Raw genomic sequence first — 14,601 nt, 5'->3', positions numbered from 1 at the left:
AAATTATTTTTATTGTAAACACCATGAAAAAGAATTAGAGAAAATAAAAAAATGAATTTTCAGTTTTGTTAAAAAGTTGACACCTTTTTTTGCAACAATATTTAAAAATTATGTTATTGTTGCCTTTTTACTCTCTGTAAAAGTTGAATAATGACATCCTCCTTATTTGCTGTAAATGTTGAAAAATGGCATCTTCCTTATTTGTAAAATTGTTTGATATTCTTAATTCTTAACCTGGGAATAATTTTTGATAAAAGTTACAAATAATATAACATTTTAGAATGGCTGATATATGATTGTGCATATAAGTAGATCAGTAAACTATGCATCTATAATGATTACAGTTGCCTGTTGCCTATTTTAGATTTGTAAATGCCTGTTGATTTTTCTGTGTTCCAAAACTTTTAAAACTGGTGTCAAGTAAAAATTGAAAATAAATTATATATCAAAATACTAATCTGCCAAGTAAATTAAATATTAGCAAATTTAAAGTCACTATTTGGGCACAGAATACTTATTTCAATCAAAGTTTACAAAATAGTTGTTAGTTTTTAAAATTTAGCCCTAGCTGTTTTGTTTCTATAAGACAGTTGTTTGACTATTTAATATGTGATTTTTAAATCTTTTTCTTTCACAAATAATACTGCTGTAGTAAGACATTAACACTTTATAGATGGTTATAAGTAGTCTTGGAGATGAAATTCTACCACGAAATGAAACATGAATAGGTCGAAAATTCATACTTCAGCCAAGATAATAAATTAGTATTGTAGTGGTATAGCATTCACATAGTTTTAATGTAATCTTTAAATAATTTTATATTAAAAGCTTTTATTTTAAATTTAATTATACTTTGCATCCTTGACAACAAACACTATGACAACAAACAAATGAACTCTGTCGCAGCTAACATTTAATACTATTGTTATTCTTTTTAGCTGCATCTTTGATCAATCAAAATAATTCTCAAATGAAATTAACATATATTATGATATTTACTATTGTTTTCGTTTTTCTATTTGGAATCAGTTTGGGTATTGCTTTTCATAAAAAACTATATAATCGCAAATTTGAGACTAGCCCCAGTAATTGGATATTGGGTATGTTTTTTTTAAAAGAAAAATTTCAGCACACAACACACACAAAATTTTGCTTTAAAATAAATGTGTGTTTACTTTTATAGGAAATGGGATTCAAAATCATGGTCACTGTAATGGAGTGAATGGTGCAAATAAACTAAAGTCTACCAATAGTGTCACATCAATAGACTGGCAGAATTTTTTAATGTATTAAGTTATAATTTCCGTGATTCATAAAATTTCCTTCCCCAAATTTTTAACATATAAATTAACATTATTTAGATGAATTTTTATAAAAAACTTTATTTTGTAAATATTTTTTTTGTAATCAAATTAAGTTATTTATATAAATATTTTTTTTAACAATGATTGTAATGATTTAATCATAATGATAAATGCTATTGAATATATTAAATGTTTTTCTTTTTTTAAATAATCTGTATGCGCCATCTACATTTCCACTTCTATTGCATCATCTCTACATCTCTTTTTCACCAACTTTTTTCACCTATCCATATTTTTCACCATGTATATCTGCATCTCTAACTAATTTAAAAGATTTTATTAAAACTTCAACTGACTGTAAAATATAACCTTTTACTCTTTTATAAAGGGTTTCTAAAACTTAAACATATTCTTGTTTTCAATAAAAAAAAGTATATTACTATAATGTATATATGATCTGTATATATGATCTTTATATATGATCTTTATATATGATCTTTATATATGATCTGTATATATGATCTTTATATATGATCTGTATATATGATCAAGGTCACTTAAACTTTTTTTAGAATTACTTATACTGCTCCTAGAACAAAATTACTTAGACTTAGTTCTAGAATCAGTATTATTTAAATAGTTTTTAGAACAATATTACTTAAACAATTCCAAGAATCAATATTACTTGAACAGTTTTCAGAACAAGATTACTTGAACAATTCCAAGCACCAATATTACTTGAACAGTTTTTAGAACAAGATAACTTAAACAATTCCAAGAACCGATATTACTTAAACAGTTTTTAGAACAAGATAACTTAAACAAATCCAAGATCCAATATTACTTGAACAGCTTTTAGAAAAAGATTACTTAAACAATTCCATGAACCAATATTACTTAAACTGATTATAGAAAAAGATAACTTAAACAATTTCAAGAACCAATATTGCTTGAACAGTTTTTAGAACAAGATTATTTACAAAATTCTAAGAATCAATATTACTTGAACAGTTTCGAGAACAAGATTCAACAGTTCTAAGAGAAATTACCTAACAATGAGATTACCTAAACAATGCTTAGAACAGTATTACTTAAACATATTTGAATACAAGATTACTTGAACAGATCCTTTAAAAGGATTACTTGAACAGACCTTATAAAAAGTTTGCTTAAATAATTCCAAAAATAAAATTACTTTATAAAGATAGCTTCTAATGATAATTAAACTATTTTAGTTTTTAAAAAAAGTTTTCAAAAAAACTTTTTGACTTTGTACTGGATGTCAAGGATTGTCAACAACTATTGTTATCATATAAAAAAATCCTTTTATTTTGACCCCACAGAAATTTTAGGCTCGGTCCTGTTAAAGTTTATGCTGGATCTGCAAACATCAAACAGGTACTTTAATTTGTTTTACATATGGATCAAGTTGAAATGCTTACATAATATTATAATAAGTAATAATTCCAATATGAGTGAACTTTTTGGCAGAAATTTTTAGAATCCAAAAAGCCAGTTGCATCAGTTTTATTCAGTTCAGAGTCAATTCAGTTCTTATAGAGGATTAGTTTTATTCAGTTCAGAGTTAATTCAGTTCTTCTAGAGGATTAGTTTTATTAGTACTTTACTTTCAGAAAATGAATACAGATTTGGGTTTTGCATGCTTAAACTTTTCAGAAATATTATTCTTATTTTACATTGAATACTAGAGTCTATGTAGTACTCAAGTTTTAAACACTAGTTTTTTGAACTATTCTTATAAAACAATTATAAAAGAATAAAAAATATTAAATTGTGCCCTAATTTTACTTAAGTATAGTTTTGATTATTTATTAACTTGTCAATTGAAAACTTTTCTTTAACATAATAAATCAGAATAAGAGTTTTGAAAAATTCAAGATGCCACCCAAAATCACAAAGTCAATTTTGAAGACATTTTTACTTGAAGGTAAAAGTCTCAAAAAAATTTCTAAAAAACTGTTTGCCATACATGAGGAAATTATTCTCTATTTTTAATTCAACTATGATTAAGACATTAAACTTATTCTGCAATATTAAATATTCTGCAATATACCAACCTATTAAATGTTGTTATTTAGTATATTTTCAAAAAGTTAAGATTTTATTCTGAAAATAATTTTTTCTGCAACTTTAGAAAGTTAAATTTTTTAAATAAAATTTTTAAAGAAAATTTGAGTTGATCAAATTTTGGGTCTCTTCTGTTGTTATATTATCCCATGCCCTCATTATAGCTTCTTTCAAGTTGTCTTTGCGTCTAAATGCTCGGTCGCCAATTTTTCTATCCAAAATATACTACCAATTTTCTATTGGATTCAAGTTCAGACTTTGAGATGGCCATTCCAAAACACTGATGTTATTTTTGTCAAAACATAACTTCATTTTCTCAATTGTTAAGAAGCATAATCTGATTGGAACCGTTGCTAGTGTGGCTGGTAGAGGATGAAAACGCAAGACCACTATTGCAATTGATCAAAATATCATTAATGCCATCATTGATGACATTAATGATATTCAATGTGAAGAAAAATAGATTTGTTTCGGCAGCTAAATTAGTTTTAAAAATTCAAGAAGATTATAACATCACAGTGACTCCTCAAACAATCAGAAATTGTATAAGAGAACAAGGATATAGAGGTAGAGTGGTTCGAAATATACCTTTTTTAACTTCTAAACAAATAAAACGTTGATTGGAATTTGCATCGAAGTACTTAAAAATGCTGATATCATATTGGAAAAAAATTTTGTGGTCAGATAAGTCAAAATGCAATCTCGTTAACTTGCAACCATATACTTAAAAATTTAGAATGGGAAGCGATTTCATACTCCAGCAGGATAACAATCCAAAACATACTGCTAAGAAAACGAAGGTATACATTGACATAAATAGCATCAATGTTTTGGAATGGTCATCACAAAGTCTTGACTTGAATCCAATAGAAAATTAGTGGTATATTTTGGATAGAAAAATTGGCAACCAAGCATTTAGATGCAAAGACAACTTGAAAGAAGCTATAATGAGGGAATGGTATAATATTACAACAGAAGAGACCCAAAATTTGATCAACTCAATGCTAAATCATCTAGATGAGGCCATCGAGGCTAAAGGAGGCCCCATTTGATACTAATTTTCATGGAATTTGATCAATTTGACATTATTTTTAAACTGTACGATTATTTTTTTTGCAGTCAATTTTATGCATCATTACATCAATTATGTAAAGTTCGAAAGGTTTGAAAAGCAATTAATTCGTAATACACAAATTCTTAAAACAATACTTGATAAGATATCTAAAAAAAACTTTTAAATATTTTAATGAACAACTCATTTTTTTTATGCAATCTTAAAAATTATGATTTTTTTAAAGTGTACAATTTTTATTTTTTTTGCATACTGTACATGTAAAGCTAATTATATAGATAGTTAGATACCTATTTTTTTAACTTATAAAGCTAATTATAATTATCTTTTAGTATACTTTCTATTAAGATAATCATTTTTTTGTACTTTCTTACTTTTTTAACATTTTTAATTTTCAAAAGTTGAAATTTGAATTAAAAGTACATCAATAGTTTTAGGTGTGCAAGTCAACAAATAAGTTTAAAAAAAAATATCACTATACAAATATCATAATATCAATTGTGAGATCTGTTTATAAAACTGCTGCTTGTTCTTTGTTATAAGCTCTGGCTTATAATAAAGTTGTTCTTTGTTATAAGCTCTGGCTTATAATAAATTAGCTTTAAACCTACTAGGATTAAAGCTATTTTATAACAAAGAAGAAGCAGTTTAAATGTAACACTAAGCAGTTTTAACTTAACACTAAGCTAGTGTTAAGTCCTCTTTAGGTTGAGGTGACCTTTTTTGATTTTGAAAAACCTAGTTCAATATCTGTGGTACTTGTAGTTGGTTTTTTTATCATCTTTTTTTTTCTTAACTAGTTGCAATATTTTGACTTTCTCATTTTTCTTTCTTTGCCTTTTTTTTGTTTTTAATGGTGAAAGAAATTATCTGATTGAATCAGTAATCCAGCTTTTCCTAAGCTTTTATTATACAGTAGAGGTATTTTTACTGAGTGTAGGTTCAAGCTATATTATACAGTAGAGGTATTATTACTGAGTGTAGGTTCAAAATCGAAATAAAAAGATAAGTTCTTTATTCTCTTTTGCAGATTTAAATTTAGTATTTATTAAATGTTAAAATGAGATTCTCTACTTTATTATTAATTTTTTCTCTGCAACTACTTCATTTTTAGATTAAATTTTTATACGTTTTCAGAAAAAAAACTTTTTTTCTGAACAACCTTTAAACTAATTTCTTTAGTTTTAAAGTTTTTAAAAGCTTAAAAAATTTTGATGTTCTGGAAAGCTTAAAAAAAAAATTCTGGAAAGCTTATGTTTTGTGAGTATGCTTGAATATACATTTTGTAAAAATTGTTAGAAATAAAACACATTGAGATTTTTTCTTTTTTTTTTCATCAATAAAAATGTTGAGACTTAAATTTTTTTGACTATAACTGCTTGTTGAAACTAGTGATGTAAATTTTCCAATAAAATGTGACTTGAAATTTTACCTGTAAAATTTATTGGTAAATTTACCAGTAAATTTTAAATTGGAATGGGTAAATTTTCCTTAAAAAATTTCTTTGTTAACAAAAATAAAAATAAATAAAAAATTTTTAAAAGCAAACTAACATTTATGTCTTATCAAAGAATACCTGCACATGGAAATATGTAACGGGTAATGTGGATGTTATCGGATAAATCTAAATTTAATTATTTGAGCATAATAATTTGTTTTTGTGGTTTTATGTGTAGCAATAAACGCTCTATAAAATACAAACTTTATTATTTGAAACACAGTTATTTAAAATGAGGTTAAATGCAGCTAAACAAGAATCTTTTCGAAAGCAACTCAATATGTTTTTTGTAAATAAACCTAATATAAAAAAAAAGAAATTGTAAAACCATTCTGAAAAGAAAGGATTTGCTCAAAGTACTATATATGATAACCTAAAAAGACTTGAAACTGTTCAATTTTTTTCTGATAGAAAGCACCCAGGTTGTCCAAAATCCTGGACTAGAGAAAAAAAAGCCAAATTAACGAGACTTGTTAACAATTGAAAAGGGGTCAGTCAGAGAAAAATAAGTTTTAAATTCAGTGTAAATCAATAGACAATTGGTCATCAGTTAAAAAAATGAATATTAAATACAGAAAATGTGAAAAGGCTCCAAAATACACTATAGAACAACAATTAAAGGAAAAGAAAAGAAGCAGGAAACTAGTTACCAACTCTCTAACACAAAAATGCTTCTGGTCATTGATGATGAAAAATACTTTTGGTTTTGCAGGAGACAACATGCCTGGAAATTCTGGATACAATACAAACAACAAAAAAACATGCCCAGAAAGTGTTGATTTTATAGGAAATGAGAAATATCCAAAAAAATTATTAAAGTGGATAGCCATATCTGACCATGGTATATCCAAGCCATTGTTTCGCACTTCCGAGGCTGTAGCAATTAATTTATTGATCCATATTGATTAATGTTTAGAAAAACGACTTCTTCCATTCATTCACAAGTATCATGGAGACATTTAGCAAGTTCTCATAATTCTAAAGATTTTCTAAATTGGATAGACCAGTATGTCTATTATGTTGATGAAGAATCAATCCCCCAAATGTGTCTCAAGCACAACCAATTTTTTTTGGTCGTGCTTAAGGCACATTTTGGGGACATTTGGCACAGCAGTTTTACAAGGGAGATTGGCAAGTTTCAACAGAGCAAATTTTGATTGATCAAATTAAATTAAAACTACAAGAAATCGATTTAAATTTTTTAGAATCACTTATGAAAGGTGTCAAAGCAAAATTGAGATCAATTGCAGATGGTGGTGTTTTTTCATTTAAAAAATAACTTATTTTTATTAAAAGATAAATACTTTATTTAAAAAAAATATAACAATAGTTTTTTATTTATTTATAAATAAGTTATTGGCGTTTTTATTTTGTCTAATAACTTACGCATGACCTGTTATTTTTTGAGTAGGTTTCCTGTTTCCAACCTACCCAATAAAGCTAACATGCTTCAAGCACAATGTTTTCTAAATTCGGCGGTTGGAAATAATGTATACAACCTGTTTTTATGTTGTGTATATATTCACCTCTCCAAGGTAAAATACACCTCTCCAGTGTTATCAGGTTTTAAAAATCTTCAACCTTAAGAAACCTTCAATTTTGTAAATTTTGATTTCTCAAAAACTAGGTTTTTGTTGATTTTTCACCATAGTATAAAACTTTTATTAGCATATTCTATCCTATTGGAATTATAATGAAACAGCTGTTAAAAAATGCACATTGGACCGCAAGCCACACTATAATTAAATTTTTTTATTCATGTTCTGTAAAAAATTCCCTCTTACCCTTTTAATAAGACCCCCTCCCTCACTTCCACCACCCACCCCACCTTCTGTTTTTTGAATTTGAACTAAAATCCCCCTTCTCTCACTCACACACACCTTATTCCCACCCACCCATCATCATCACCCCACTCCCCCACCCCTTGTATAGTATGTGAGAATACTTGTGATAAAAATATTAATAAATTGTAGAAGTTACACATTTCATTCAAAAATCAACTTCTTGATCAATATTATCTCCGTGTTGTAGCATCTGATTCAGAATCAGAGCTATAACACAGAGATTCCACTGATACCGGTTCTATTCGCTGGATCTTATGAGGTGGTTGTGAATCTCAAGTAACTTGTACTTATAATTAAATTTTAATATGTTATAATATTTTCATTAAAGTGAAGAATGAACATTTTGTATTTAAATGGCTACATAATGAATGATGCTCTATTACATCAGAATTAAAATTGTATATAGAAAAACAATTACTCAACACAAATACTTTTTATATCTATGGTAATCAATTACTTTATGTTACCTTTTAATGATATTTTGGAAGAAAAGTTTATATCTATAGGACCATCAGAGAACTGGATCAGCTTAAATATCATACAATGAGTTTTCTATGCCTTTCAACAGCTTCAGTTATCAACTTTATTTCATCTTGAGGAAAAAAAAATAAAAACACATCATTGACCAAAATGAAACAGTGTCATGTAAAGTATTTTTCAAAGAATTTAATTTGTTTCAAAGAATTTTGCTTTATTATGTGCACTTGTAGCATAAACTTGAACATCTGAATTAAAAATATGCATAACATCTTATAGATCATTATTTCTTTTGATCATAGGAAACGCATAGTAAACTTTGTAGGCAAACTAGTTTAGACTTTTTCAATGTTATTTGATGTTCTAACATACATCACATTCTTTAGAACCTGCTTATTTATATATATATATATATATATATATATATATATATATATATATAAATATATATATATATATATATATATATATATATATACACACACACACACATATATATATATATTTATATATATATATATATATATATACACACACACATATATATACACATATATATACATATATATACATATTTATATATATATATATGTATATATATATATATGTATATATATGTGTATATACATATATATACATATATATATGTATATATATACATATATATACATGTATATATATACATATATATATATATGTATATATATACATATATATATATATATGTATATATATGTATATATACATATATATGTGTATATACATATATATATATACATATATATATGTATATATATATGTATATATATACATATATATATATATGTATATAAATATACATTAATATATGTATATATCTACGTAAATATATGTGTATATATATATATATATATATATATATATATATATATATATATATATATATATATATATATATGTATATATATACAGAGGGTTATAAACACGAGTACCTCCTCATTTGTAGTGGCCTTCCTGGCCTTGGGGAGGTGAATTACAAAAATAATAATAAATATATATATATATATATATATTAGGGCCTTGCGAATCAATTCGATTTGCGAATCAAGTGTTGCTTTGATTCAAGATTCGAAAAAAATGATTCAAGCTTTTCGAATCACCGTTTATTTTGTGAGTGTTGTTGTTTTTCAGATATCCAACGCTAAGATGCTATCAAAATGGTTTTATTTATTTCAGCCTGGGTAAAGAAATTGTAATTGAAAGTAATTTTAATACTGCTTCCAAACAATTGGTGAAAATTTAATCTGGGCAAAAATTTTCTAAGTTTTTTTTTGAAAAAAGACGGCTATACTTGTATTTTCTCATATTACTGATTCGATTCGTGATTTGATTCTCTTAGCAAATCAAGACCTGCTTCAATTTGATTCGAAACTAAAAATGCTGATTTGCAGGGCCCTAATATATATATATATATATATATATATATACAACCCTCGGAATTAGGAAAAATGAGGTCGGCAATAATTTGCTGACCTCAATCTTTTAAAGGTCGACATCAGGTTAGCAAAAATTATTTGATACAAAGGTCTTACCATAAAACATAGAAACGAGATTGGCAATTTTTTGCCAATCTCAAACACTTTCAGGTCGGCATTGCCGAATACCGACCCTAATTCCAAGGGTTGTATATATATATAAAAAAATATATATATATATATAAAACAAGTAAGGAAACATTTTTTATATAAATTCTATAACTATATATTATATGAAAATTTTATATATAACAAGAAAGAAAAAGAAAAGACTAAATAATATGCGCAGATTTAATTAGAAAATTTCAAAATTTACCAGGCAGTAAATTTTCGAAATTTGCCAGTAAATTTTACCTTCGCAACACTGATAGCTTAAATATTGAGTTAATAAATTTTGCTTCTCTTTATAGGTTTTCACATATATACCATAAGAGTAATCTTTATTCTTATCCATATCTTTAGTAGCAGTCTACTTTTTTTTATTCTTGTTTTTTTTTAATGCAGACAAGATTTTTTTAAGGTTGTCAATGTCTAGAAAAAAAGATCTGAAAAAATAATTTTTAAAAACGTATTTAATATAATGCTGATATTTCTAAAACTAGATTCAAGTTGCACATCATGGCAAACTGATTACTCAAAAGTGATTAAAAGTTCCTCTAGTATTTGCTCGAATCCCCGAACTCGAGTATGCACTAATCTTGGAAACACAGCAGTAGAGCTAGAAGAAATTTTAACAGAGTGTCCTAATATATCTCTTCCTATTGGTAATTTTATATTTTAGCTTTAGAAGTTTCAGAAACTAAAAATATTAGAGTGGCCATAAAAGTAACTTTATTTGAAAATGTCTGCTTCCACCCCTAAATGTGTTTTATATAAAAAAATATATATTTAATGAATACAATATACTTTTAATGGTTGTCCATGGCCTTAAAAATCAGACAATTCCCAAATATTATCAAAAATATTTCTTCAAAAGTATGTAATGTTGGGTCTCAAAAGAAGCAAAATTATAAAAAAAAACTTTAAAAAAAATAGTTATATGTTATTAAAAAATTTGAAATACAAATTATTTTCAAAAACTGTAAAAAAAAATTATTTTATATAAAAAACCATAGTTTTTATGCAATAAAATCTAAAATAATAATTTGTATCCTAAAAAAATTATTATTTTTTAATTTTATATTTGCTTCTTTTAAGACCCAAAGATGTACTTTGAAAGAAATGTTTTTTTGATAATATTAGGATAGGACCTGTCTGATTTTAGGGGTTGTCCAATACCCTTATTGGGCAACCCCTAAAATTTTTTTTTATATAGAACACATTAGTAGGTGGGACCAGACATTTTCAAAAAAATATATTTTTATGGCCACCCTAATATATATTTATTTAAATATATATATATATATATATATATATATATATATATATATATATATATATATATATATATATATATATATATATATATATATACACATATACATATACAAAAAAGTTCATAATTATATATATATATATATATATATATAAATATATATATATATATATATATATATATATATATATATATATATATATATATATATATATATATATATATATATATATATATATATATATATATATATATATATATACATATATTTATATATTGCTCTTTTTTAGAGGTCTTCATTAGAAGTTAAGTTTTTACTTTAGATTTTTTTTAACCACTCTTTCCAATAAAAGCCGTTAAAAATGAAGTAATATCTGTTTTTCTTTTTTGACCTTTTTTCTGAACATTTAAAACCTTCAAAAAATGAGGGTATCCTAAACTTTATGTTCCCATATTTTTTGAGTGCCAAAATGTATATTGATAAAATTTAAAGTCTGATTTTAATTTATGATTGGATTCAAGATAAGAAAATTTTTTTTTTATTAGTTTTTCTCAACCAGGTGGATGATTTTTTGTGAAACATTTTTTTAATGAATATTAGTGCAATAATAATTGCAATTATCTTTTTGTAATAAATCTATTAGGAATGCCAAAGATTTTCCATCTCTACTGACACACACAAAACATGAATAAATCTTTGATAACAGATTCATTTATAAAAACTAACAGTATTTTAGGTATTACATTATGTTATAAAAAAGATATTTTTTCAATTTAAATATATTCTTAAAAAATTGTTGAACTGTATTTAACAACCATAGCTCTTAGCTTTTCACTTTGATTGACATTTTTCTCAGACACAACAAACCTTCTCAGTGTCTTGTTTAAGTTTTTATGCACTGAGCAGGATCTTCTGCCTATTGAGATACTTCTTGAGATGAAACTTGATGTGAAACTTCCATCCAAATGAAATCTTTATTGCAAATACATTATGGATATATATTTTTAAGTGAAGCCTTGACTCCACAAACTTATTTCTCTTTGTAGGATATATCAATATTCAGCTACTAAATCAAATAAAAGTTAGCCAAATATTAACTTGTTGAAAATAAAAGTAATAACATATTCATGTCTTTTAATTTAATGTAGACTGGTAGGTCAATAGTATTATACCCTACCTGTACTAATTGAATTAAAAATGTTTTAAAAAGTGTTAAAAACAATTTAAAAAGCAATGAGGTGCCTTTTTTGAATTCATCTGCTAGTGATCCGAAAGTTCTTTGAACTTCTTTTTTATCCATTGGATAAAAAAAGAGTTCAAAATTTTTTTACCATTCTTGAGTTGACAAATTACTTAAGTATCACATCGTAAAACTTATTCAAGTAGTGCAACCTGTTCGTAACTTCAACATAGATGTTGTCCTGTATTCCTAATCATTCAACATCTTTTCTTTTCTCCTTCATTATTCAACACTGCACAATCAGGAAGATCATGGTTTATCCTTTAAGTTCATGGTTGTTTTACTTGGTTTATTTCCAAGTTTATGATTGTTTCACAGAGAACAATCTGACTTGTCTTACTACTGTCCCATTATTCTTACTATCAAAAGCAAGGTTTTTGAGTTTTTAATTAAGAAACACTTAATGTCAAATCTTGAATCTAATAACTTTCTGATCATCAATATGGATTTTGGTCTTCTCGTTCTACTGCTGATTTGTTAAAGGTAATAACTGATAGATTTTATTATGCATTACATTATGCATTAAAGAGGCTAATGCTATCGCTCTCAACATTTCTAAACTTTTGATAAAGTTTGGCATGCTGGTCTTCTCAATAAGCTCTCTTCTTATGGTGTATCAGGTAACATCTTTAAGATAATTGAATCTTTCCATACCTATCGTAGTATAAAAGTTGTTCTTGATGGACAGCACTTTTCTTCATATCCTTTAACCTCAGGGGTTCCTCAAGGTTCTATCCTTAATCCCATATATTTTTTAATTTACATTAGGGATCTCCTAGAAATTCTTACATCTAAGGTAACATTTAATCGCTGATGATAATACCATTTATTCTTGTCTTCATAAGAAGCCAACACTCTGATTGTTTGGAGGGGGCATTTGAGCTTGAAAAGGATCTCACTTCTGCTACAGCATGGGTTTCTCAGTGACTGGTGAACTTTAACTCAGATAAAACTCAAATTTTTTCAGATATTGTTATCGCAATAATCTAGATTTTCCTATATTTATGAATGGTAATGTACTTCCGATCTTTCTTGGAGGCCATATATCAAATCGGTTGTAAAATTAGCATCTGCTAAGGTTGCATCTCTTTATCGTGCTTGCCACTTTCTTACTCCGGATTCTTTTCTTTATCTCTATAGATCTCAAATCCTTCTTTGTATGGAATACTGTTGCCATATCTGGGGTGGATCATCCAATTATGTCCTTCTTATTTAGACAAGGTACAAAAATGCATTGTAAACATAGTTGGACCTAATCTTGCAGCCAACCTCCAACCCTTATCACATCGTCGTAATATTACTTCTCTTTCTCTTTTCTATAAATGCTATGGTCACTGCTCTAAAGAGTTAGTGTCTCTTGTGCCATCTACTAAAATTCATTCTTGTGTTACTCATCATTCAATTAAGTCTCATCCTTGTGCTGTAACTGTTCCTAAGTTCTCCGAAAATTCTTATCAATCTAGTTTTTTTCCTTAAACAACAGTCCTTTGGAATTTGCTTCCTTCATCTTTTTTTCCTGATTCATATAATTTGCAATCTTTTATGTCATCTGTTAATTGTTATCTTGCTCTATAAACTTGAGGTGCGTTGATGCCGATTTGTACAGGCCACTGGTACTTAAATTTGATTTTGTACTCTTTTCTTTTTTTAATCATAGATAAATTAGGATTTTTTTCCAAACATAATGTTAACAGTCAATTTTAATGATTGCTTATTTACTAAAATTTGCTTAATGCTTAGTTGCTTTGCTCATAAAAAATCAAAATAGTCTAATAGACTTTTGATAAAGATAAAAATAAACGTTCAAAACAATTTGTAAATTTTGCAAAATAAAAATTTCAAGAGGAGCATCTGGCAGAATTTTTTTTTTTACATTTTACATTTACATTTATTGATTTTAAACTTATCTTTTTGTATAGTTTGGATTTAAGTCATATAATTGCTTCCTTATATTATAAAAAGTCATATAATTGCTTCCTTATATTATAAAAAGTTATATAATTACTTTCTTATATTATAAAAAGTCATATATTATAAAATAAATAAATATTATAAAATTCCTTATATTATAAAAAGACACTAAATGCAGATAGCTCCTGATAAGGGGTTTGAAGGGGTTCAAAAAACATTAAGGTTAAGTGGTTGCAGATATGCCTGCATGATAACTTAAGATTATTCATGCATTTTC

At 26.2% G+C, this 14,601-nt stretch overlaps 1 protein-coding gene across 3 annotated transcripts in view; it reads left to right on the top strand.

Annotated features, from left to right (window-relative positions):
• The window catches only part of LOC100210581 (uncharacterized), a 63,255-nt gene that overhangs the window by 44,443 nt on the left and 4,211 nt on the right, over positions 1-14,601 (top strand). For 2 of the 3 annotated variants that reach the window (XM_065791619.1, XM_065791620.1), the window contains one exon: positions 10,400-10,561. In XM_065791619.1, the coding sequence (XP_065647691.1) occupies positions 10,400-10,561 (162 nt within the window). Of the gene's footprint in view, positions 1-938; positions 1,101-1,183; positions 1,287-10,399; positions 10,562-14,601 lie in introns of those variants that run through there. The other variant, XM_065791621.1, reaches the window with a different exon arrangement.

Source organism: Hydra vulgaris, chromosome 02 (genome assembly GCF_038396675.1).
Source record: "Hydra vulgaris chromosome 02, alternate assembly HydraT2T_AEP".
Lineage (NCBI taxonomy): Eukaryota > Metazoa > Cnidaria > Hydrozoa > Anthoathecata > Hydridae > Hydra > Hydra vulgaris.
This window is presented reverse-complemented; position numbering and strand designations above follow the sequence as displayed.